The sequence below is a fragment of the Megascapheus bottae genome, chromosome 6 (assembly GCF_031878675.1).
Source record: "Megascapheus bottae isolate mThoBot1 chromosome 6, mThoBot2.hap1, whole genome shotgun sequence".
Lineage (NCBI taxonomy): Eukaryota > Metazoa > Chordata > Mammalia > Rodentia > Geomyidae > Megascapheus > Megascapheus bottae.
Genome location: NC_143514.1, coordinates 37,209,887 through 37,236,967, shown reverse-complemented (window position 1 = coordinate 37,236,967; position 27,081 = coordinate 37,209,887). Strand labels below are relative to the sequence as shown.

The 27,081-nt window shown below is 34.9% G+C and overlaps 1 protein-coding gene across 1 annotated transcript in view; it reads right to left on the bottom strand.

Moving 5' to 3' along the window:
* Window positions 1-1,539: 1,539 nt before the first annotated feature.
* The window catches only part of Lrrc40 (leucine rich repeat containing 40), a 34,726-nt gene continuing 9,184 nt past the window's right edge, over window positions 1,540-27,081 (bottom strand). The window contains exons 5-15 of the mRNA XM_090334626.1: window positions 26,846-26,969; window positions 22,591-22,733; window positions 20,620-20,792; window positions 18,160-18,247; window positions 17,826-17,871; window positions 11,010-11,118; window positions 10,476-10,583; window positions 9,258-9,368; window positions 6,368-6,445; window positions 5,036-5,221; window positions 1,540-3,117 (exon numbers count right to left, since the gene is read on the bottom strand). Of these exons, the coding sequence (XP_090190752.1) occupies window positions 3,009-3,117; window positions 5,036-5,221; window positions 6,368-6,445; window positions 9,258-9,368; window positions 10,476-10,583; window positions 11,010-11,118; window positions 17,826-17,871; window positions 18,160-18,247; window positions 20,620-20,792; window positions 22,591-22,733; window positions 26,846-26,969 (1,275 nt within the window). The 3' untranslated portion in view covers window positions 1,540-3,008. The remainder of the gene's footprint in view (window positions 3,118-5,035; window positions 5,222-6,367; window positions 6,446-9,257; window positions 9,369-10,475; window positions 10,584-11,009; window positions 11,119-17,825; window positions 17,872-18,159; window positions 18,248-20,619; window positions 20,793-22,590; window positions 22,734-26,845; window positions 26,970-27,081) is intronic.

Below are 27,081 nucleotides of genomic sequence, written 5' to 3'. Positions count from 1 at the left end.
TACTATGTTTTAGGTTAATATTCACGAACATTATCTTTCTATTTTCTAAACCATTGATCATTACCTTTGCCCCTATTAATATGTAAGGAATTACATTTATTAGTCTACACAGTTCAAATCTTCTTACATGTGAAACACACACAAAGGTTTTCTCTATTGAGGTCATACAAGTCAGTTAGTGAAATATTTCACTCTCTTGTAAGTTTAAAAAAATTTCCTAAGTAGTCATGCTACTTTGAATCACAATTTTAGCAAAATTATGACAGTCTCTAGACTTCTACTTTTTTGTGACATAGAACTTCACTACCATATGTGCAGCACAACAGTGACATCTTAAGGCCAAGTGAAACAACAGCTCTTTCAATCAGAAAAAGAATTTGAATTGGAATATGACTTCAAAGATATCCCATTCCATTACCAAGTATTTTTCAAGTTTACAATATGTGATTGGTAGGTAAAGTGCTTCTTTATGAATTCTTTTGCAGTCTTTGTGAACATTTTAATGTTCATTGGTAAACACTGACATTTTTACATAGACATATTGTATATTAATGCATGCATTCCACTACATAGTTTATCGATGCTTCTTCCCTTGTAAAGCTTTTATGGAAAGCCAGTAGGCCACAGCAGTATAGCAAAAGAGGCTTAATCTTTATAAATTGGGGCCTTTTCTGTCTCTTTGCTAGCCTAGGTGGCTATATAGAAATTCGGGTGGGAGGGGGCTGAAAACACCTCTTAACGTTTAAGATTTTCTACTTGGATGTACTCTAGTCAATTCAAAACAAAATGCTTACTTTAATAAAAAAATTTTACCATTTTATATAAAAAAAATCAAACCATGACATGTTTAACTGAAATGGATGTATTGTAATTAATATTTTGAAATAATTGTGATTTTGAGCTTCTAATTATATATAAAAATGTCATTTTTGTATGTGTTAAAAAGACTACTATATCATGATTTATCAGTACTTTTTAGTTAAACTACATATTGATGTAAATAAAAATGGATGAAGACATATTTACTACTTTATTAACATAGATTGTGAATGTACTTAATGGGTTTTTTTTTGGCAGTATGAGACCATAACGACCTTGGAAGCTGCTTTATTTATGTGTAAAGAAGTCCTATGAATCTATATTTTAAATTTACTGAATCAGTGAGATTAATTTGCAAATGCAAGCATATTCTCCAGTTTTATTTTATGTATTGATACTACTGGGAAAGGTATACAATGTGATTAGGATGCATTTTGAAGATGCTTTCTGTACAGACACAAAATACAGGGACTAAAATAAAGCTGTGCAGTGTATAGCAGAGCCATTTTTCGGCTTTGGTGTACTCAACTTTTTCAGTATTTAAAAAGTGTTTTGAATAACATAAAAGTCTCCTAATTGTATAAATAATAAAATGTCACCTTATTGTAAAGTGTCATTGATTTACTATTCAAGTAGACTTCTTAAAGTTGAGACATAAAGACATGTTTCTACACAAACAAAAGAAAACACTGTAATCAATATTTGAGAAATGTAGTTTTTATTACGAACATGTAGTGTCTTTTTATTAACATGATTTTTCACAATATAAGCATTCCTTAATCCGAATATTTCTATCTATCTATCCATCCATCTATCTATCTATCTATTTATCTATCTAGTGATATACATGCCTTACCTACTTAATAGAGTCATATGGAAATTCTGGTAACTTTGGGATAAACTAAAGTGTTTACATTTGAGTTTGATTAAGTTAATTTACATAAAATTCCCTTTTATAACTGCAAGTTTAGTCTTGATAACAGCAAGCAAATCTCAAAATTAAGGCGCTAGAAAGAAATGCACAGAGCTTCATTAAAATCTGCGTAGAGGTATGTTACCAAAACAAGTATACAAATATATATGCTTCATAAGCATTAATAAAGCATAGTATAAACTATGCATTAGTCTCTGTTATCTGCAGAGTTAATGTGATAAGGAATTCAAGTTTATTTTCTTGTAAGAGACAAAAAGTACTTAAATATACTTATTACTGAGAGGAATTATACAGATCCAATCTTGTCAAAGCTCCCGAACTAATGTAGCAGAATGTCACCTTGAGAACAATATTAAGTTAAAAATATTATTGTTTTAATGTCAAAATTGTGAGAGCAGCTACAATAACACTACTTTCTCTAACAATTAAAACACGAGTAGCATTTTTATAAAGCACCCAGATGAAATTGTAACATAAAATGGAAGGAAAAGACTTAATTGTTAGAAAAACAAAAATCTCAACTAGAGCAAGAAGGAAAATCAAGGCAGTAAGTGTTAATGTAAAGCTTTTGCTGAGAGCAAGGACAAAGTTATAATCTCAAAACACAGGAGGCAAGGCAGGAAGACCGCACATTGAAGGCCAGCTTGGGCCAGAGAGTCCCTCACCTAAAAAATAAAACAAAATAAACCCCACAACTTGAACTGAGATTAATCACATCACAAATGGCTTATCACGGGTATGAAAAGTTTTAAGTATTTTTTAATGTCAAAGAATTATATTACATGGAATTCATTTTTATTTTATTTCTATAAAAAGGTAGAAACTGGATATTCATACTCAAGTCAACTAGTCACAACATATAGAACACAAAAAGAAACAAATCTACAAAAATGTTGTTACTATTAAAAAGGTTAAATCACATCAAATAAACTTTAGTTCTGAATTTTATTTGCAATGTTAAAAGGGAATTAATTTGAGTAGGAAAACTCCAGTGTAAAATATTCAGAACAGCATGTGTGGAAACTACAAGACTATATGCACTTAACACCATTATAAATGTGCCTAACATGTCAGTAAAGTTTTACTTGTCAACATTAGAACATTCAATGATGGCAATTATAGCCAGTCCAACTATACCAAGGTCCAGGCAATTACTAGAAACTGTAACATCCATTCCAGCTGTTACCTTTAGGGTGATACTAAAACAAAGTGTTCTGTCACTGTAAGAATCACTATAACCGGGATTAAGAAACAACTAATTGGTAGGAATTCGGTCTCTCAAATATTCCAGGATAGCTGCTGTTCCTTTCATTAATATGGCTGCTCGAGGAATACGGAATGGATTTCCATCTAGAAGCAATGTTCTAAACAAAAGAAAGAAACAGAGAACTCAAACATTTTCTATTTGTGTGACTTTTCTCTCAAGGAAATAAACTATTATTTGCCATTTTATTAAGCATGTACTCTTTCCTATTGGCCCATTTTCAAATCTGAGCATTTAAATATTTGGAATAATAGCTATAATAACCAAAAAACACAGTATTATTAGAATAATTATTACATGAGAGTAACTAAAATAAATAAGTAATTTATTTACTGGTTCATTTTCTTAGTAACTCTATGATGTAGGTACCATAAATGTTCCTTTTTACAGATGAGGAAACACAAATTTAGGGAAAACAGGCTTGCTTAAAATCAAACAGTTCCTAAATGATGAATCTTTGGTTTGAACATCATTTAATCTAGACTCTGTACAATTTTATAGTGGTCACTTAACAAATGCTCAGATTAGATTTAGACAAATAAACGTTCAAGCTGCCAATAGCTTTCAAATTTCATACTTTTTCTTGATGATTTCACTGTATAAAACGTCCTCTAATAGCTAGGTATGAAAATGTATTTTTATAACCAAGCATTCCCAAGTCCAAGGCATGAGAATCTTGAATTTCAGCCCAGCCTAGGTTACATATTAGTACTATGCCTTAAAAGATAATTTACTTTTTGATAATTCTGTCTTCTTTTCTTTATGTATGGTGTATTCAAGAGTATATCTTCAGGAAGTCTGGGGAAAAGGGTGCAGAACTCAAGGGGTGGGAAAAGTGCAGCAGTGTAACTCGCTGGACACTGGTGAAAATGAACTATACAACTTGTGAGTGAAGACAAGGGAGGGACTGAGAGAGAGGGGACAGAAGACACTGCATGAAAGGAAATGTACCCATTACCTGACTCATGTGATTCTAATCCCTCTGAATGCCATGTTTATAATAACAATACAGTAAATTAATTCTAAAAAATAATTTAAAAATTTTAAATAAACAGTCCCCAAGTATAGGGGAGAAGTGCTTCCAAATTTCACAGGTCCAAAAATGTGTAATGTAGAAAATACATGCTATTTCAGGAATAAATTACAGTGCTCTTGGCCATGAATTCAATGTCAGTGAATCAACAATAAATTTAAGAGGTGTCTACATAGTAATATATAAAACAAGGTTATATAGGCTAGTAAAAATGCTAGGACCAGATCTTTGCAGAAACAGAATACTTAGGAACAATGCTTCAATATTCACCACTTCGCAGAGACTATATAGAACATTATTACAGCCAATAAGAATCACACTTATAATCCTAACTACTCAGGAGGCTGAGATCTAAGGATTATAGTATGAGACCAGTCTGGGCAGGAAAAGTTCATGAGATTTTGATCTCTAATAATACACCAAAAAGCTGGGAGCTGTGGTTCAAGTGGTAGAGTGCTAGCCTTAAACAAAAAGCTCAAGGACAGTGCCCAAGATCTGAGTTCAAGCACCAGTCCCAGCACAAATAATGATGATGATAATAACAATAATAATGTCCTAAATGCAATGCTAAAGGATCCATATTTGCCTCACATTTTTATGAAGTAGAGTTTGTATTATAAGCATATAGGAAAGTACTACTGGGCCTGGGAGTATCTTAGTGGTAGAGTGATTGTGTAGAATGCATGAAGTCCTGGGTTAAATTCCTCAATACCACATAAACACTAACAGCCTGAAGTGGTGCTACGACTTAAGTGGTAGAGTGCTAGCCTTGAGCGAATGAAGCTTGGGGACAGTGCCCAGGCCCTGAGTTTTAGCATAGGACTGGCAAAATAAATAAATACTACCATATATTTATACAAGTATACTATATAAACAAAGATTAAAATTATTGATCAAATTTGAAAAACTGAATTGGGATTCTGAGTTTTGTTAACTCTATTTTGTAGTAATGTAAAAACTGAGTTCAGAAGAATGCTGTAGTTACCTTAGATTCACACAATTTCCAAGCTCTGGTGGAATTTGTAGAAGGTCATTATTTTGAAGGTCCAGTGTAATCAGATTTTCCATCATCTTTAGTTTCTGAGGGTCTAGAGATCCAACCTGATTGTTACTAATCAGAACAGTCTCTAGTGTGTAGATACGGTACAGAACTTCAGGGAATATTTTGAACCTATTAATATAGGAACACAACACCTAAATATACTGAAACCAGAAGTTAAAAATCATTTCTTAAAAAAAAGCAGACTGTGAATTATGTCATGAAATCATATTTTCTTTAGGGATTAAGTCTTATATTCTAATTTCCTAGAAGATAAGAAAATATACTAATTGTAGAAACCTTGAAATACATGCTAAGTAAATGGACAGACTTGTAAATCACTACTGATTATAAATAAAAAAAATCAAACATTTAGAATAAACTTGCTATTAACATTTTAAAAATTGCTACTAGAATCAATTTTCAACATAAAAAATATTAATGACTAAGAGCTCAATTTTGGACTCAAACAACCTAGATTCAAATCTCTATAATTTAGTATTTAAGTATACCATTTAAGTATACCTGAGCTATTTAAATCTTTAATTAAATATACTAATAAAACCTACCACATAGGATTTTTATAAGAATGAGATAGATAATACCTATAAGTACCTAATACAGCACCAACAATAATTAGCTCCCAAGAGACATAATTCTTAATCATCTGCAGTATCTTCATCATGTTTCCATCAAAAAAATAAAAGTCTAATTTCATTTACCATAAAAAAAACTCTTAAACGTTTGCATGCCCGATCTCATCTGTTACTTCTCTAGATCTTTCATTTATGGACTACACAGGTATTTGAACTTCTTGAAGTGCCTCAAACATACCAAGTTGTAACCTATTTGTACTACAGCGCATGCTATTCATTGTACTGGTTGATCCTTTCTCTCCCAGTGTGCCTGGCAAATGTCTACTGCCTCAGTTTCAAAATTACCTTCTCTACCTTCATGTGATCTCAGAAAATGTCTTTTCTTATGGGTTGTGATGCTATTTAAGCAATTAAAACCATTCATTTTAATATTTGTCTCACTACTAAAATTTAGATTTCTCAAAATGGTAAAACAAAATAAAAATCTGCTAGATATCAACTGAGCAAGCTACATCACTTTCAAGTGTATTGAAGAAATGAAAATAATACTGAATAAATGAAAATAAAAATGACTACTAAAATAAAAACAGTGGGCATTCTTATGGGCTTTTTAGTCATTCTTTCTAGTTGGGAAGACCTACATTTACAGAATGATTTCTAAAATTGGCTTAATATTTCTTACCTATTAAAGGACAGATTGATTGTTTGTAATCTTGTCAGTGATTCCATTTCTTCAGGCAAAGAATTTAAAAAATTGTTCCTAAATGGCAAATGAAAACAGAGGATTTACAAAGTTTAAAACTTTCACAGGTTTAATTTGTAAATAAACTTTTTCCCCCCAGTCCCAGGGCTTGAACTCAGGGCCTGAGCACTGTCCTTGGGCTTTCTCAAGGCTAAAGCTCTACCGCTTGAGCCACAGCACCATTTCCGGCTTTCTCTATGTATGTGGTACCATGGAATAGAACCCATGTATTCATGCATACTAGGCAAGCACTCTACCACTAGACTAAACTCCTGGTCCCGTAAATAAACTTTTTTAGGAAAAAAAAATATAATGCCATATATAATCTTAATCTGATCTCATTATGGCAAAACTCTGAGTATTTTGAATCAGTCAGTGGTCCAAAATATTTAGTGCAGCAACATGCAATCAGTTGATAATGCAGTCAGTTCTTTCATAATAAGTATAATGAGGTATATACTCTAAATTAATCTCTTATCTCCTTCACAGTAAACTCGGCAATCACAATATATAGACTCTGGATCACACTGGTAATAGTGCCTATAATAAATGCTCTTCATGTTAATAAATCTTACATAAGGACACAAATTTCAACACCATGAAGATTTAGAAAATAATGGGAAAAAAGGAAGAGTGAAATAAAAAAGATTCTATATGTTTAGAAACTTCTTTATTCAATTGGCCTACATCTATCTAGGTTTAAAATTTCATTTACACAAAGTCTGCTTTTTGGGATCTTACTATTAAACACTACAATAAATAATTATATTTCCTGTTGGAAGAATCTGGGAGCAATGTTAGAATAAAAGTTAACAGCAAGGCAGACAGTGTCTATTAGCATTATAGCTACTATCAACAGAAAATAGGTGTGAAAAGCTGAGCACTACTGGCTCATGTCTAATCCTATTAGGGAGGCTGAGACTAGAAGAATCCAAGCTCAAGGATAGCTAAGCGAAAAAGGTCAAAGATCCATTCTCAATCTACAGCGAGACACAACAGTAAAAGACTATGAGGAAAGCTAAGATTAGAAAGACCCCTGATCCACGGGCCTGGAGTTTGACCTAGTGGTAGAGTGCTTGCCTAATGTGCATAAGGACTTGGGTTCCATTCCTCCGTAGCACATACATAGAAGAATTTTTTGTTACACTATCTTACCTTGTTATCTGGTATATAGTATATATGTTTATTTATTTGAGATAGGATAGGGAAGGTGGGAAAACAAGATGAGGGGAGCATGTGGGAGGAAGGAAATGGGGACAAAAATGTGAGGAGTATCGACATGAAGTAATGCACCTTCTATCTGGCAAATATAATGTGACTCTATTAATTACAATAAAAAGAAAAAGAAAAAGCTGGAAGTGGGGCTATGGCTCAAGTGGTTAGTAAAGCTCTCGCCTTAAGAAAGCCTAAGGTCAGTGCTCAGGCCCTGAATTCAAGCCCTAGGACTGGCAAAAAAAAAAAAAAAAAAAAAAAAAAAAAAAAAAAACCCTGATCCAGGCTGGACAAAAATGTACATCTCCACAAAAGGAAGGGAGATACAGTGGCAAGCCTCTGTGATCCAGCAACAGTGGAAGCCTAAAGTACCAGCACTCCCTGCACTACATACTGTACTTAAGACCACCTCAAAAACAGAAGGATAAGAAACACAGAGACAGAGACAGAAGAGGAATAATTATCTCAGCAAAGCAAGAGGAGCTAGGGCTGGGCTGTGCATGCTACTACATATCTGGCTAAAAAGAGCTAAAGCTGTGTAACAATGTATGTAATATGTAGTAACAATTTAAAAATATGAGAACAATTTTAAATCAAGCCAGGTGCTGGTGACTCATTCCTGTAACCTTAGCTATACTGGAGGCTGAGATCTGAGGATCACAGTTTAGCCAGCCCAGGCACTAATGATCACGAAACTCATCTCCAATTAACCACCAGAAAACAGGAAGTGGTGCTGTAGCTCAAGGGGTAGGGTGGTCACCTTGAGCAGATCTCACAGACAACACCCAGGCCAAGGGTGGGGTGGGAGCCTTGAGCTGAAGAGCTCAGGGACAGCACCCGGGCCCAGAGTTCATGCCCCATGACTCACAAAAGGAAGGAAGGAAGGAAGGAAGGAAGGAAGGAAGGAAGGAAGGAAGGAAGGAAGGAAGGAAGGAAAGGAAAGGAGGGAGGGAGGAAAGGAGGGAGGGAGGAAAGGAGGGAGGGAGGAAGGAATATTTTAATTGCATCAAGCAAATAAATTACTATATAATCTGTTTTCCTTAAAGAACTGTTAAACTTGTGGTACTATCACTTCAAATTAGACATATTTAAACTAAACTTAATGTTATTTTTGAATATTTCAAAAGTTTCTATTATTTTAATTGTCACTTATAGTATTTTTTACTTTATTTGTGGCTTTTTGTATTTAATGTAGCATTTTAAAGCAAGCAGATTCCTTAAAGAGAAGTTATGTGGAAGCCCTAAACTATTTACTTTCAGGAAGAAAACAATATAAAGGAAACTATTTCCATGTATGATTGATAACTTTAGGCTGAATCTAAAAATATGTTCATATTTTAAACACTTTTAATATTTTAAATGTTTTTAATATTTTAAATAACTAACTTATACACTGCTTTAAGTTGATAGACTAAGCTTTTTCCTAAATACTTCAGAGTATTGATTACAACTTATTTCAGTTGCTAAATACTTTAGATTTCCTATAAAATACTGTAATAAACGAAAGATAAGTTTTTATATTTTACCTATAAAATACCGCTTCAAGGGCTAGTAAGGCAACCATAAAAGAAAGATTATAAAATTTTGTGTAAATCAAGAAAACATTGTTAATAAATACCTTAGATCTAAAAATGTTAATTTTTGAAGCGTACATAACTCCAAGGATATAAAGGTGAGCTTATTAAAACTGAGATTGACATCAGACACCATTTCTTTCAGTTCTACAATCCTGAAACAAAATAATTTATAAAATGTTACCAACAGCACCCATTTCAAAGACTTTTGCATAAGTAATAAGAATAAATATTAGATGATCTTACTATTTTCTGTGTAAAACCTTTCTACCTTAACAGTCTATGTAGCAGCTTAACTTAAAACTCCATTTTTTTTTCTATGTTTAAGCCAACTGGCACCAAGGAGACTAACCAGACTTATATCTTAAATCCATAAAATAAATTATTAGGTATGTATTTATAACAATAATTTTCTGTGCTTCTTTCCTATTAACTGTATGTTACTTCAAAATATTTTAAACATATATGTTCACTTCATTTCAGTTCTGCTAGATAACCAATATTTTTCAAAAGTTCAGAAACATAAAAGTTCACTAAGAAAAGATTTTGCCAGCTCATAATAAAAATGTATTCAACAGTATAAATTACCCATTAATCCACCTGCATTGGGTGATCTCTTCAGTAATTTTCTTCTGGTGCCCATTATTTTATTTTATTTTTTATTCCAATCTTGGGGCCTGCTCTCAGGGCACGAGCACCACCCCTGAGCTATTTTGTTCATCTAGTTCTCTACCACTTGAGCCACAGCTCCACTTCTGGCTTTTTGGTGATTAACTGGTGATTAATTGGACTGTCTGCCTGGGCTGGCATTGAACTGCGGTCCTCGGACCTCAGCTTCCTGAGTAGCTAGGATTACAGGCATGAACCACCAGTGCCAAGCTTTTTCTTCTGGTGTTTACTAAAGACAAAAAGTAACTTCATATTGTAAGAATTCTAATGTCTATTTTTGTTTACAATATATGAGAAATAAGCATTCCCAACCATGTGTACTCCTCAAAACAATTGAAAAATTATTAATACAGAAAATTTGTCTATTATTTTTTTAATTAATAGCTATTTTCCACTATTTTATTAATGTTATGTTTATGTGGTACAGAGGAATTGAACCCAGGGCCTCATGCATGACAGGCAAGCATTCTACCACTAGGCCACCTTCCCAGCACCAAAGTCTATTATTTTTAGAACTAATTTCACAACTAAGACATAAGAAAACTAAGAACCAATCATGTTTTAATAGAATTTTTAGTGAAAACAGTTCTTACCTTTTTGGAATTTCAGATAGATGATTCTTACTGAAGTTAACAGATGTGATTATGTTGCTTTTCACTGAATCAAATACTTCATCAGGAATCAAAGCTGTATGCTTATCACTAAATGAAAAATTATTTTAAAAATGAAATATTCTCATCAATCCAAAATGTCACTACTACTGCTCATTATCACAGTTTGAGTATTGCTGTTATTTATTTTTTAAATTAAAAGTGCTGCAAGAAACAAAACCAAAGGGGAGAGGAGAAGAATGAATAGGGAAAATGAACAGCATGCAAGCAAGAACACATTGTATATGACCCAGAACTGAGAACAATAAAGGAAAGGATGAGTAGAGGCAGATGAAGATGTTGAAGGGATGATCAGATGCACTGTATGTATCAAGTGCTTTGTAGATCTTAGCCTCTCGAGTAGCTAGGATTACAAGTATGAGCCACAGGTACCTGGCCCAGGTAGCTGTTTTCTGAAATTTTTTTTCAAAAATTTCCTTATGAGTTTTGTAAAACTTCAAACAATGAATTACATACCTGTAGTCTAATAATTTTAGTGTCATGATGGAGTGTACGTTGACTCTTGACTCACTTGGTAGTGTCATAGCAGTCTCACTGACAGAGTGACTCTGGTTAGGTCCATCATCTGGCAAAAGAGAAGTTATATAATAGCAAAATTTATACAACAAAGTCATTTTTAAATTCTTTCTGTGTGGGTATAATGGTCCTGGAGCTTGAACTCAGGTCATGAACTTTGTCTTTGAGCTCATTTTGCTCAGTGCTAGAGCTCTGTAACTTCAGCCCACAACTCTACTTCCAGAATTTTCTAGTAGTTTTTCTTAGTAGAAATAAATGTCTTCACAAATTTTCCTGCTTGGGCTGGCTTTAAATTGTGATCATCAGTTCTCAACTGTTTGAGTAGCTAGGCTTACAGCCACCAACACCTCACCATTATTAAGTTCTTAATGACATGGAAAACAGTATAATTTCTAGATATTATTGGTAAGATTGTCTTTACATTTTATTTCTAACAATTCAAAGCTGGGTCATGAATATATTTAGCTAATAGAAAATAAATAAAAATGTTCTAGACTAAGGCTTCATATCCCTTAAAAAAAATCCTACTGAAAACCAAAACAGCTTGGTACTGGCACAACAAGAGGCCTGAGGACTAATGAAATAGAGCTGAAGACCCAGAAATCAATCCGCAGACCTATGACCACATAATCTTTGATAAGGGAGCCAATAGGATGGAAGAAAGACAGCCTCTTCATCAAGTGGTGCTGGCAGAATTGGTTAAGCACTTGCAGAAAACTAAAGTTGGATCCTTCAATATCACCCCGCAGCAGAATTAGTTCCAAATGGATCAAAGACGTAGAGGTCAAAGCAGATAACCTGAAAACTTTACAAGAAGGCATAGGAGATATGCTAGGTCTCCTTGGCACAGGTTGAAACTTTCTTAATAAAGAAAATGAGACTGCATTAAACTGCAGGGCTTCTGTATGGCAAAGGAAATACACATACTAGCAAGATAAATAGAAAGCCCACAGAGTGGGAGATCTTCAAAAGCCATACAACAAAAAGGGCCTCATATCTAAAATACATCTACAGCTCAAAAAAAACAGAATCTCTCCAAAACAAAGAAACAACCATCTCCAAAAAAACAACCATCCCATTAAATGATGGGCTAAAGACCTAAAGAGAGAATTCTCTGAAGAGGAATAAGAATGGCCTATAGGCCATTAAACCACAGACCTATAGCCACCTAATCTGTGACAAGGGAGCCAAAAAAAAATAGAATGGAAGAAAGACAGCCTCTTCAACAAGTGGTGCTGGCAGAACTGGTTAAGCACCTGCAGAAAACTAAAGTTGGATCCTTGTCACCCTGCACTAGAATTAACTCCAAATGGGTCAAAGACCTCAAGGTAAAAGCTGACACACTGAAAACTTTACAAGAAGGAATAGGAGACACACTAGGCACCCTTGGCACAGGTCAAAACTTTCTCAATAAGGATCAAGAAACACAACAAATCAGAGAAAAGCTGGATAAGTGGGACTGCATGAAACTGCAGAGCTTCGTATGGCAAAGGACATAGCTAGTAAATTAATTAGGAAGCCTACAGAATGGGAGAAGATCTTCTCTCACCATACAATAGACTAATGCCTCATATCTAAAATATATCAACAGCTCAAAAAATTGAATCAATCCAAAACTAATCTCCAAAGTAACCATCCCATTAAAAGATGGGCCAAAGACTCAAAGAGTCTTCTCTGAAGAAGAAACAAAAATGGCCTATAGACACATGAAGAAATGCTCAACATCTCTGGTCATAAAAGAAATGCAAATCAAAATAACTCTAAGATTCCACCTCACTCCAGTTAGAATGGCCAGGATCAATAAAACTAATAACAACAGATGCTGGAGGGGATGTGGCCAGGAGGGATCACTACTACACTGTTGGTGGGAGTGCAAACTCGTTCAACCACTATGGAAAGCAGTATGGCAGTTCCTCAAAAGACTAAACATAGAGCTCCCCTATGACCCAGCAATTCCACTACTTGGCATTTACCCAATTGTCCAGAAACAAGGACATACTAAATCCACTAGCACAGTGATGTTCATTGCAGCCCTATTTACTATAACAAAGATATGGAACCAACCCAGATGTCCCTCATTTGATGAGTGGATCAACAAGATGTGGTATTTATACACAATGGAATTCTATGCTGCTGTCAGAAAGAATGACATCACCCCATTTGTAAGGAAATGGAAAGACTTAGAAAAAAATCATATTAAGTGAAGTAAGCCAGACTCAAAGGAACATAGGCCCAATAGTCTCCCTCATTTGTCAAAATCAGTAGAAACCTTGGGCTCTCCTAGCAGAGATTTACAATAGAACAAAATCTAGAGACATTAGGCCAAATAGTACAACATTAAATGTAAGGATCTCCAGGATAAGGAAACAAAAGCCATATAATGAATGACTGTTGTCCTTAATGTACTATGTTACTGCTCATCTCTTTTGCCATCCCTTGGTTATCTCATATTGTTACAATTTTTCACCTTGTTATCTGATATATTTTATATATGCTTAATTGGTTATTTGAAATTGCATAGGGAAAGGGGGAAATCAAGATAATCGCGGGGAGGGGGATGGGAGGAAGGGAAATGAGGACCATATCATGAGAAAGGGTATCAATGTTTGTGAAGTTATGCACCTTCTATCTGGTGAATACAATGTGACCCTTCTATTAAACACAATAAAAAAATTATTAAAAAAAAAAACTGGAAGTAGAGCTACGGTGAAAGTGGGTAGACTGCCAGCCATGAGCAAAGACAACTCAAGGACAGTTCCCAGATTATGTGTTCAAGTTGGTGAGGTTGTGCTTGCACATACACACACACATACACACACACACACACACATACCCTCTGGATCGATTTAATTTTTATTATTATACATTAATTGTACAAGGTAAAGGACTTTGTTATCCTTTTTCCTTATGTGCATGTAATGTACTTTGATCATATTTACTTCTCTATTATGCTTTCTTGTTGCTATTCCTACATCTATATATTTCTTTTTTCCCACTTCATCTCCATACTAGTCCCTTTTACTTTCATGAGCATGGTATTCCATTTTGTTTTCCTTCCATAGCTCTAATGAATGAGAGAAATATTCAACTAGTCTTTGATGGACTCAGTTATTTCAATAAATATGATTATCTCCAGTTCCACCCATTTTTATTCTTTGTTATACACAAGTATAATTCCATTGTATACACATATCACTCTTTGTATATTCAGATATCTGTTAATGGGCAGCTGGGCTGATTCTATAGTTTAGCTACTGTGAGTTGTGGCACAATAAACACATGTGTGGGAATACCTCTACAATAAAAAAAAAAAAAGAATGGCCTATAGACACATGAAGAAATGCTAGACATCTCTGGCCATAAAAGAAATGCAAATGAAAACAACTTTGAGATTTCACCTCACTCCAGTTAGAATGGCCATGATCAAGAAATCTAATAACAATAGATACTGGCACAGATGTGGCCAGGAGAGATCTCTAGTACACTGTTGATGGGGTATTTTTGCAAAAGATATTTGAATGTAGAATTTTTAACAATATTTGAAAGAGCAACATCCCAAAATTCAAACATAAAGCAAAAGATATTTGCTAATTAATACTAAGTATATTTCAGTTGTACTGATTTCACTGATGTAAGAGAGTGTATTATTAGATTTAAATATGCAAATTTTGGGCTAGGAGTGTGGCCTAGTGGTAGAGTGCTTGCCTAGCATTCACGAAGCCCTGGGTTCGATTCCTCATTACCACATATACAAAAAAAGTGGCAAGCAGTGCTGTGGCTCAAGTCGCAGAGCACTAGCCTTGAGCATAAAGTGTTTAAGAACACTGCCCAAGCCCTGAGTTCAAGCCCCAGGACTAGCAAAAAAAAAAAAGAAAATAATTATGAGTTAATTAAAAAGTAAATATCCCTCTGAAAAAAACTGATTAACCAGTTAATTCCTCTGCAAATACAATACAAATATCATATTCATGAAAATACCACAGAACAAATTCTTTGGTAATTAATATTGAAATCTGAGGATCACAGTTCAAAGCTAGCCTGGGCAGAAAAGTTCACGAGGTTCTTTTTATTTTTTAACCAGTCCTGAGCCTTGAGCTCAGGACCTGAGCAATGACCTTGGGCTTTCTCAAGGCTAGAACTCTACCACTTGAGCATAGCACCACTTCTGGCTTTTTTTTCTATGTATTGGTACAAAGGAATTGAACCCAGGTCTTGGTACAAAGGAATTGAACCCAGGTCTTCGTACATGCTAGGAAAGCACTCTACCATCAGGCCAAACTCCCAGCCCTAGGTTCTTATCTTTATGACCAGCTGTACTCTTCTAAAAGGGGGACTGGTCTGAAAGATAAATTTACTTGTCATTAATTTTCACAAATTGCTTGATTTTTTTTTAGCATGTACACTTCATGCCTATTTAAAAACCTAAACAATCTTAAGTATTTCAGTTGGTTGCTAATGGCTCATGACTAGCTAGCTACTCAGGAGGCTGATATTTTGAGGATCACAGTGCAAAGCCACCCAGGCAGCAACGTCCTTGAGACTTTGCTACCAAAAAGGCCTGAAACGTAGATGTGGCTCAACTGATAGAGCATTATTACCCTTGAGCAGAAAAGCTTAGGGAAAGCACCCATGCCCTGAGTCAACGCTTAGGACCAACACACATACACAAAATCAAATTGAAAAGACCTACTAAACAGCAAGAACGATGAAGAGAAATAGACACAACAAATCATAAATTTTTTTCAGCACTGGGGGGTCTAAATGCTAGCCCTCATACCTGCAGTTGCACTACTACATGAATCACATCCTTAACCCTATTATTATCAAAACAAGAAGAAAAGATCCTATACATTTCCAGTAAGAAAAACACCCTATTTGCTGTACAAGTAACAAATCTGAACATATCTAAAATACATTAAGCTGGGAAAAGAAAAAAGGCACTAGTCTGTGTGTGTGTGTGTGTGTGTGTGTGTGTGTGTGTGTGACTTAAAAAAAGATTAGTAAAAGATCACAAAGAAACTGAAAATGATATCAAATTATATAATCTGAACACAGTGTATGGATTTTTTAAAAATTTACTGCAGTGCTTGGGCTCAAGCCCAGGACCTTACACATTCCAAGCAAGTACTCTACAACTAATCTATCTACAACTCAGCCTCATACAGTCATTTAAAGTAAACTTATGATTTTGCAGCTTTTCAGTGCAAATGAGTCTCACTGAATTTTGATACAGGTCTGTGTTCTTTTTGCTTAGGAACAGTATGTTTCCTTCCCTTTATTTCTAATAGCCACACATATTCCTTGGTTCACAGTCTTTTCTAGCTTCAAAGCCAGCAATAATGGGCTCTTTTCACACTGTATCACACTGACCTCCTCTCTAGTATTACATGTCGGTTTTTAAAAATCTTTGTGATAATGATAGGCACTGCGTTTAATCCATTACAACTGATGAACAATTTTAATTGCCCTCTGTCATATAAGCAACATTCCCATGCTGCAGAGATTAAGATGTGGTTGTAAGGTTAGTATTCTATCTACTATACAAATGGCAGAGCAAGATATGGATAACACTGTTAAGCAATTAAACTCCAAAGTAAAGGCAGTTTTGGTAACAATTAAGCTTAAAAATTATGATGACAATCAAAATTATGATGACAAACTTGAATACCCCTCTTTCTGATGCTTTAACAATTGAAATGTACGGAAGGGACCAAGATTATAGGGCTCTCTGGTGAAGGCTTCTTCTAGCACTCTCACATGACAGCAAGCAAAGAGAATGCTCCCTTTAACCTTAAATGGTTTTATACGGGTGCCAGTCCTATTCATGACGCTCCTATCCTCATGGCACAACCCTCTCCTGAAGGGGACAATTTTCAATACTATTGCACTGGAGATTAACTTTCACTACAAACTTCAAAGAGGATACCAGGATTCAACCATAATGATACTGGATGGAGACTTTAGGAACCCAGCAGGAACACACAGCGAACAGACAAAATATCACTGCTACATAGTTCCTACCCATAAACTGCAAAAGATTGCAGAAACTATGACCATAACATTTCCAGCTTAAGATGGTCTTATAAAGTTCTTTGCTTAAAGTATACTCTTTAAGCTTATAGCTAAACTATAAATCACCCAAGACTGGAATGTTATATGCTGAATTTTTACAAACCTCAAACCTAGTCCCTGATGCTGACATTATAAAAAAGATTGTTAAATTCTTAGTAATGGTCTATGTATAATAACTTGGATTAATATTAAAATCTACCCATTACATCCTGTCAAAGCTTCAATAAACACCTACTTTAACTTTAGAAAGGAACAAATCTTCACTTTCAGTATATAACCTATGAGTTCTACTGATTTGTTACTATACTGACAGAAGTATCTACATTCACAGGTTTGCTAAGTTCTGAAAAAAAATTAAGAAAGACACTTTAGTTTGTTAACTTAGAATAACCATGTTCCAAAAATAATATAAAGTTAATCTATTTTAATAATTTTATTAACTTTTAGTGTGGTATATCTCAGTTTCTATTTTATGTCTGACATTGTAGCAAGAACAAGAGCACACAGAAAAAATTGATTATAGCAGTGAATTGCTGTGTAACAAATCAGTCCGAAACAATGGTTGAATGTATTAACTACTCATTTGACTTGCATCTGTATAGATTATGCACAACCTGGCACACTATTATCAACACTGCTCTGTTTTTCATGTAGCTCTTCTAAGAAGAAATAATAGAACAGTACCTGTGATCTTGCTTCTTAGGTATTTGAGGACTTCTTGAGTTCCTTTCTGAAAGGGGAGAGACAAAACCACATTTGTCAATGTATATCTTAAAGTTTATAAATCAACATATGTGAATTTAAGTTAAAAAATAAAGAGCTATGGGCCGGGAGTGTGGCCTTGTTAACAGTAGAGGGCTCTCCTAGCATGCACAAAGCCCTGGGGTCATTTCCTTGATACCACAGACAAAGAAGTGGCTCAAGGGGTAGAACTGAAAGCCTAAGGACAGTTCCTAGGCCCTGAGTTCAAGCCCCAGGAATGGAAAAAAATAAAGAGCTGAATTCTAAAAATACTTACATTTAGAATTTCTCTTCGAATAGTTCTCAAAGGATTTCCTTCTAGTGCCAAAAATTTCAAATGAAGATTTCCCATTGAATAGGGCAGACTACAAATAATTAAATTAATTTCAGGGATAATATTTAATATAGAGACAACTAGCCAAAGTGTTGACTATAAAAATAACATATGACAAACAATATATAAATCTTTAAGAAAATCCAAATAACATAAACCAAAAGTTATATGCTAAACATGTAAAAGAGAAGCCAAATATTTATTAAATATTTATCATGTTGAAACTGCTAGAAATGAATGACAGAATGTTTGCTGAAATATATCCACTACTAAAAAAAAATATTAAAAATATAAATACAACAGAATAGACATGGCTCTACTTATCTAGCAGCTATCTGGCCTACACAAAGTCTGAGTCTAGTACCACAATAAACAAGTAAATAAATAATCAATAAATATTAATAAACTGTTACATCAGAAAGGCATACACAAAAACTATATACTTTTTATAATGCTTTTTATAGTATACTCATAAGACAGTAAAAGAATAATACAGAGGTCTGGTACTAGTGGCCCACAACTGTAATCCTAGGTATTAAGGAAGCTGGAATCTGAGAATCATGGTTCAAGCCCAGCCCTGGCACAAAAGTCCGTGAGACTCTTATCTCCAATTAACCACCAGAAAACTAGAAGTGGACCTGTGGCTCAAGGGGTAGAACGCTAGCCTTGAGCTGAAGAGGTCAGGTCCAGTGCCCAAGCCCAGAGTTCAACTCCCATGACTGACCAAAAAAAAGAATACAGGGCATACTCATATTAGAGTAGAAACAACTACTCATATTAGGAAATTGACTTGTGCTGACAAGAAATACATGATCAAGTTGTACAATATGCCATAATGCACACTGTGGAAGCAGATTTGCAGTTTTGCATTACTTATTTAAATACACATATAAATGAAAATCTGCACCAGGAGCTGGTGGCTCATGCCTATAATCCTAGCTACTCAGGAGGCTGAAATCTGAGGATCAAGGTTCAAAGCCAACTCAGGAAAGACAGCCCAAGAGACTCAATTCCAAAAAAAGGGAGAAGTGGAGCAATGGCTCAAGAGGTAGAATGTTAGCTCTGAGCAAAATGAAACCTCAGAAACAAGCTGGGCACTGGTGGCTCACAACTGTTATCCTAGCTGTTCATAAGACTGAGATCTGAGGATTATAGCTCAAAACCTGTCTGTGCAGGAAAGTCCCATGGAATTTTTGTCTCCAATAAACTACTCAGAAAAAGCTGGAAGTAGTGTGTGGCTTAACTGGTAGTGAGCTAGCTTTGAAAAAAGACAGCACCCTGGCACTGAATTCAAGCACAAGTATCAACCAAAAAGAAAACAAACACACAAAACACTCAGGGACAGAACCTATGCTCTGGGTTCAAGCGCCAGGACCAGCACAAAAAAAAAAAAGAAAGAAAGATAGATAGAAAGAAAGAAAGGAAGAAAGAAAGAAAGAAAGAAAGCGTTTCTTCTGTCAAACAGAACTTCCCAGCAATCAAAGGTTAAGTTCTTAGACATTTGGTGGGCATAATAATCTTCAGTAAATATGAAACTCAGTGTGTGTTCCTTAATGAGAAAGAGTTTCAGTTAAAAGTAGTTTTATGTAGATTTCCCTCCCAAATAATACTCTATTCAGTTACCTCTTAGTCACTGTATTCAATTACCTTACTGTTAATACTTTACTGTTTTAAATGACATTACAACCAAAGTAATCTTTTTAGTCTATCAATAGCTGCTAACTAATAAAAAATGATTCTTCCACATAGAACTAAAGCCCTAAATTCTTATAACCTCCTTATTTCTATTTGAACACTATTTTTAGAATTCCCAAGCTCTGTGCAATTTCTTCCCACCATGTGGATCATTCACCATCTCCACACACAAATCTTAAAATCATAATCACTGTTAAAATGAGTGGCCACATAGTCGAACTATGGAAGGATGTGATCTTGAAAATAAATGTGATCTTAAGTTTTACATTGTAGACAAGTAATTTGCTTCACTCTAATCCCAGTCCTAAAGCTAGCCAGGATTCCTCCTACTAAGTAATAAATCCCTTAATACTCTAACGCATTACATATTCCATACAGTTTTAATTTAACAAATTTAACAAATAGTTATCAAATATCTTCTATGTATGAAGCATTGAATTAGGAGGTAGATATAGACCAATGTACAAAACAGATGATAATATTCAGGTTTATTGCAAAGCTTAGTTATAGTTAGTTATAGTAATTTGTAAATCTATCTGCTTTTATTAGTATACCAAGTTGGCTGCTGAGGACAAAATACAATCTTTGTACTTAATGAACACTGAATAAATACTTTAGCTCCATTTTTAAAAAGGACCTCTATTTTTAAGCAAAAACTTGTAACCAAAATACAGGCTTAATATCTATTCAATTGTTCTTTAAACTTACCTGCTAATATCATTGTTGCTTAGGTCAAGCCTTTCCAAAGACTGTAGTAGTATAATTTCATCTGGAACAGATTTTAACTTGTTATCCTTCAGGTCTAGCACAAGGATAGAATTCAGATGCTTAAGATGATCTGCCCCTAACACTTCAATCTGGTTTTCACCTACATGTAATTCCTACAAAACCAAATATCAGTTATGTGTATTTTGGATACTCTTTCATTTAAAATCATTGAAACAGACATGGCGGGGGGGGGGGGGGGACTTTTTAATACCACATTGTTTAGATTTTCTATTACATTTAAGCTATTTTCAAGCAAATGCAAAACAACAGAAAGTCAATTTTCCAAGAATTTTCTGATAATTTCAAAATAATTAGAACTGAATCTGGTGGAAATATGAAGTTCCAAAACTAAAACAATTTAATAATTATATTTGTAGGATTAATAGAAGTATAAATATAAAAATTACTAGTGAGAAATGAAAGGACCTCCAGGATATAGAAACAAAAGCCATTTAAGGAGTGATTGTTGTCCTTAATGTACTATGTTACCTCTTATCTCTTTTGCTGTCCCTTGGTTATCTCATAATGTTACCGTATTTTACCTTGTTATCTGATATATTGTATATATGCTTATATGCTTATTTGGTTATTTGTAATAGGAAAGGGAAGGGGGGAAAATAAGATGAGGGGTGGGAATGGGGTAGGAAAATGGGGACCAAGACATGAGAAAAGGTATCAATGTTTGTGAAGTAATGCACCTTCTATCTGGTGAATATAATGTAACCCTTCTAATAATTACAATAAAAAATATTGAAAAATTACTAGTGAAAATTATTCCAATGAACAAATCAATCAGTTCAAAAACATTTATATTATAATCCATTTACTATATTGCATTACAATTAGTTATTATATACACTGATTTCCCATTAACAAAATCTATAAGATAAAAATTAATTGTAGTAAATGAAAATTTTATTTTATATCTTATATATAAATATGCCACATATTTATATATTATATGTTATATTTTTATTTTTTAATCACTATCACCATTCTATTTAAAACTCTGAGAAGAAAAGGATAAGGGAGAATGATAGAGAAGTCTGATGTACACAGATAGTTTGCATATGTAGACATGTGGAAGTAAAATTTCCTATTCATTTGATTAGCACTAATAAAAAATGTTAAAAACAAAAAACTCATTAAAACTGGCACATAAAAGTCTACAAAGAAAAGCAAACTGTGGCAGGTTTAAAAGACAAATCAATGATATTCTTAAAGCCAAAATAAAGTAATTAACCTTAAATAAACCTGAGTATGATCAGGTAAATTCTAAGAGGTGCAAATTTCAAGAATTAGACAAATATTCCTTCCCAATATTTCAGGGTTCCTGCTATTTAGCTTCACTTACCATTTTAGCCTTATTATAATACTTCTCAACTATAAACTGTTTACCAGAGAAAATAAATTTTAATTTGTGAAATTAGTATTTTTTGTTAAAAATGCATTATTATCAAAGCAGAGGGTCTGTGGCTCATACTTATAATCCTATCACTTGGGAAGCCGAGATCTGAGGATCAAAGTTCAAAGGAAGTGCCAGCAAAAAAGTCCAAGAGAATCTTACCTTCCAATTAAACACCAACCCCCCCCCCCAAAAAAAAAAAAAACCCTCAAAGTAGAGCTATGGCCGAAGTGATAGAATGCCAACTTTGAGAGAAAAAAGTTACGGGACAATGCACACCCAAGCGCTGAATGAAAGCACTAGAACCAACATATACAAATATTACTAACAAAATAGTACAAATGTTAGTGTCACATTAAATTTCTGAAAAATATTAAGAGGAAAAGAATAATACATATAACTAACATACATGATGATTAGAAAACAAGATAGCTCATCTTCAAAAACTACATTCACATAACTAAGTTTTGAAAACCATATTCATTTAGTAATCAACTAAAAGGTACCTTTAATAGTCTACAAGATGGAAATTCTGGTAGAAAACGCAATTTATTCCTCCTCAAATAAAGCAATTCTAGTGACTCCATGCCAGCCAGTTCAGAAGGTATAGTTTCCAAGAGATTACAATTACAATCAAAGTGCTTTAATCCTGCAATACATAATAATTAAAAGTCCAATATATATTCATAGAAAAAATATTCTGTGATTGTATGGAACTTAAAAGAATATGTTAGAAATCCTCATCAGATTTATAAACCTAAACAGTAGTATATAGACACAATAATTAAAAATAAATTACCACTGAATGGAATATAAACAAACTTTTTTACATTCTTATAGAAATAGTAGTATTTAAGCCTGGCACCAGTGGCTCACACATTTAATCCCAGCTACTCAGGAGACTGAGATCTGAGGATTGTGGTTCAAAGCCAGTCCGGGCACAAAAGTCCATGAGTCTCTTATCTCCAATTAACTACCAGAAAACCAGAAATGGTGCTGTGGCTCAAGTGGTAGAGTGCTAGCCTTGAGTTAAAGAGCTCAGGGACAGCACCCAGGCCCAGAAATCAAGCCCTAACATGGATTGCTGTTTTTAGTGTACTATGTTATTTCTCTTCTCTTCTTTTTTGCCCTTATGGTTAATCTCATGTTCTATTGTATTGGACTTTGTTACCTTGCATATTGTATATATGTTTATTTGTTTATTTGAAATAGGAAAGGGAAGAGGTGAAAACAAGATGCCTGGAGGGGGTGAGGGGAGGGAAACGGGGACAAAAACATGAGAAGGGGCATCAATGTATGAGAAGTAATGCACCTTCTACCTGACTAATGTAACTGTAACCCCTCTTTACACTATCCTGACAATAAAAAATAAATAAAATTTAAAAAAACTAGTACTATTAAAATTAAGGGCTGGGCATTAGCTCATTGGTAGAGCAACTGAGTGCTCTAGAGTGCTTAAGGTTTTGACATTCCAGTATTTTTTGGTGCTAGTTCTTTAGGTAAATAGTACAAAAGAATTGTTTGGAGAAAATATTTGTTTAGCTTTATCACCATAAAAACATTATATTTCTCTGTACTAAAAATTATCTGCCTTGGGCTAGGAGTTTGGCCTAGAAGTAGAGTGCTTGCCTAGCACGCACATAAAGCCAGATTTGATTCCTCAGTATTATCTACATAGAAAAACCTTGAAATTGTGCTGTGGTTCAAGTGGTAGAACTCTAGCCTTGAGAAATCCCGAAGAGAGTGCTCAGGCCCTGAGTTCAAGCCCCAGGACTGGCCAAAAAAAAAAAAAAAAAAACCAACTGCCTAAAAACAAGGTGCCTCAAATTCAAACTTACAATGTTTTTTTCATTTTTAACCAGACATAAATCCTTTTTCATTTTATCTATTTATTTTTAATTTTGTAGTACTGGGGTTTCAATTCAGCCACACACCTACAGCCCTTCTGATTGTTTTTTTTTATTAATTGTATTTTATTGTCCAGATAATGTATAGAGGGGTTACAGTTACATTCGTCAAGAGGTGGGTACATTATTTCTTGAAACTTGACACCCCTTCTCATGTTTTTGCCTTCCTTCCCTTCCCTCTTCCCCCTTTCAGTCATCCTGCTTTCCTCCTTTCCTTCTCTATTTCAAATAAACCAGTAAGTGTGTATACAGTATACTAGTACACAAATTCAGAGTAACCTCATGAGATTAACAGTAAGTGGAAAAAGAGAAAATAACTTTACATAGTACATTAAGAACAGCAACCACAAAGATAAAACTTTTGTTTCATTAACCTAGAGTTCATTTAGTTTAGTCTCATCCTGTATGACCTTAGGAACACAGTTTTTGAACTATTGTGGTCCTCTGTTAGGAGAATCTTAAATGTTTATTAATTATTACAAATGAGAAAAACTATTGAGCTTATGCTCCTTTGGAACTGATTTACATCACTTAACATGATTTTTTTCAAGTTTTCCCATTTCTTTATGAATGGGGCAATGCCATTCTTTCTAATGGAAGCACAGAATTCCATTGTGTATAATCTTCTTGATCCATTCATCTGAGGGGGATCTAGGTTGATTCCATATCTTAGCTATGGTAAACACAGTTGCAATGAACATCTTTGTGCTAGTAGCTTTAGTATGGCCTTGCTTCTGAACATTTGGATAAATGCCAAGGAGTGGGATTGCTGGTCATCGGGGAGCTCTATGTTTAGTCTTCTGAAGAACTGCCATACTGTTTTCCATAGTGGTTGAACGAGTTTTACACTCCCACCAACAGTGTAGTAGCAATTTCTTTTTTTTTTTTTTTAAGGTGGTATCTTAGGGTTGTTTTTATTTGCATTTCCTTTATGACCATAGATAATGAACATTTTCTCATATGTTTTTCTGCCATTTTAATCTCTTCTTCTGATATGTCTCTCTTTAGTTCCCTTGCCCATTTAGTGAATGGTTTATTGGGTTTTCTTGAGTTCCCTGTAGATACTGAATATTAAGCATTTGTCAGATGTATTGTTGGTGAATATCTATTCCCAGTTGGGTGGCTGTCTCTCTACTTTTGTGACTATGTTTTTATCTGTACAGAAAGTTTTTATTTTTAGGTAGTCCCATTTGTCGAGTCTCTCTCCAATCTGTTGTGGCCCTGGGATTCTGTTCAGGAATCTTTTGCCAGTGCCTTTGAGTTCCAGTGTCTCTTCTACTTTATGATGTAGCAGTTTCATGGTTTCTGGTCTGACATTGAGGTCTTTGATCCACTTTGAGTTAATGCTTGTGCATGGCGAAAGGCTAGGGTCAATTGTTAGTTTTCTGTATGTGGCTGCCCAGTTTTGCCAGCACCAATAATTGAATAGACTATGTTTGGTCCACTGTATATATTTGGCTCCTTTGTCAAATACAAGTTGCCTATAGGTATGTGGTTCTATTTCTGGGTCTTCTATTCTGTTCCACTGATCTTCTGGTCTGTTTTTCTGCTAGAGCGAATCATGCTGAGTGAGACAAGTCAAGACCAGAGATCCTTTCATGCTTTCTTGCTATTGAGAATGAACACAAGATTCTGGAAGTATGGCTGACATTGGTTGTGCAGCCTGAGATTGCTTCAAGTCACAGCTCCCAAGGTCCACTGAAGACATCCTGGACACTTGACTTGGGGTCTGACCCTAGGTCCAGGAGTGTGTGGGTGTCTGGAGAATTTTCTCTCCCAGCTGTAGGAGCTAAGTTGAGTTTCTTCTTAAAAAATCACTGTTTGCCTCCTGAAACACTGTGAGACCAACTGTCCTGCTGGGGGGACCAGCGTGACCCCCGACCCCCGTTGGGATGCCTCTTGTGCTGCAGAGGCCACAGCCCCACATAGGACAGGAAAACCAGGACCACCAGTCCCAGAGCCACTGCCTGCTGAAGCTGTTTGTTCTTCTGTCCTCCTTAGGGACTCCTCTTTTCTTGCTGCAGGTTGGAGCCAGTCCACACGTGGGCCAAGGGGAGTGGAGGAAAGCAGAGGCCTCCCTGTAGTAGCAATTTCTTACTGGCCACATCCTGGCCAGCATTGGTTGTTATTCGTTTTCTTGATCCTGGCCATTCTAGCTGGAGTGAGGTGGAATCTTAGAGTTGTTTTGATTTGCATATCTTTTATGGCCAGAGATGTCGAGCATTTCTTCATGTGTCTATAGGCCATTCTTATTTCCTCTTCAGAGAAATCTCTCTTTAAGTCTTTAGCCCATCTTTTAATGGGATAGTTGGTTTTTGAGAGATTCAATTTTTTGAGCTGTAAGTATATTTTAGGTATGAGGCCCTTGTCTGTTGTATGGCTATTGGAGACCTTCTCCCACTTTTTGGGCTTTCTTCTTTTTTTTTTTTCATATATATCTGTGGGCTTTCTAGTTAATTTGCTAACTATGTCCTTTGCCATACAGAAGCTCTGCAGTTTAATGCAGTTCCATTTGTCCAAACTTTAATTTGTTGTGTTTCGACCTGTGCCAAGGAGACCTAGTGCATCTCCTATTCCTTCCTGTAAAGTTTTGATCCATTTAGAATTAATTCAGGTACTGGCAACTCATGTATTGTAGCTCTGCCCCTGTGCAAGGAAACTACAATATCCAACTCCCTCCATTCTCCAACCAACAGCCCTCAGAGCAGGGGAGCTCTAGTCTAGCACAGTGGAGCATGCCCAGCCTGCAGGCCCGCCACCAGGCCAGGGCACCATCTGATAGTCATAAGGAAAGGACACAAGCATCCCAAATAAACTCAACAAACTTAAAATTTTTTAAATATACAAGACTTACTTCTCATTTTACTTATTTCTGCTGGCAAACTCTTTAGCTGGTTACTGGAAAGATTGAGTCGTATCAGACTGGCTAGAGAAGAAAAACTAGCAGGAATGCTTGTAAGACGATTGTTGGAAAGATCCTTTGAAAAGAAAAGACTGAATGAATAAATAAGCTCAGGGAAAAGAAAATAAATACCACTAAAAAAATTTCAGAATTTTGAGAAAATTACAACATAAGACTACTTCATATAT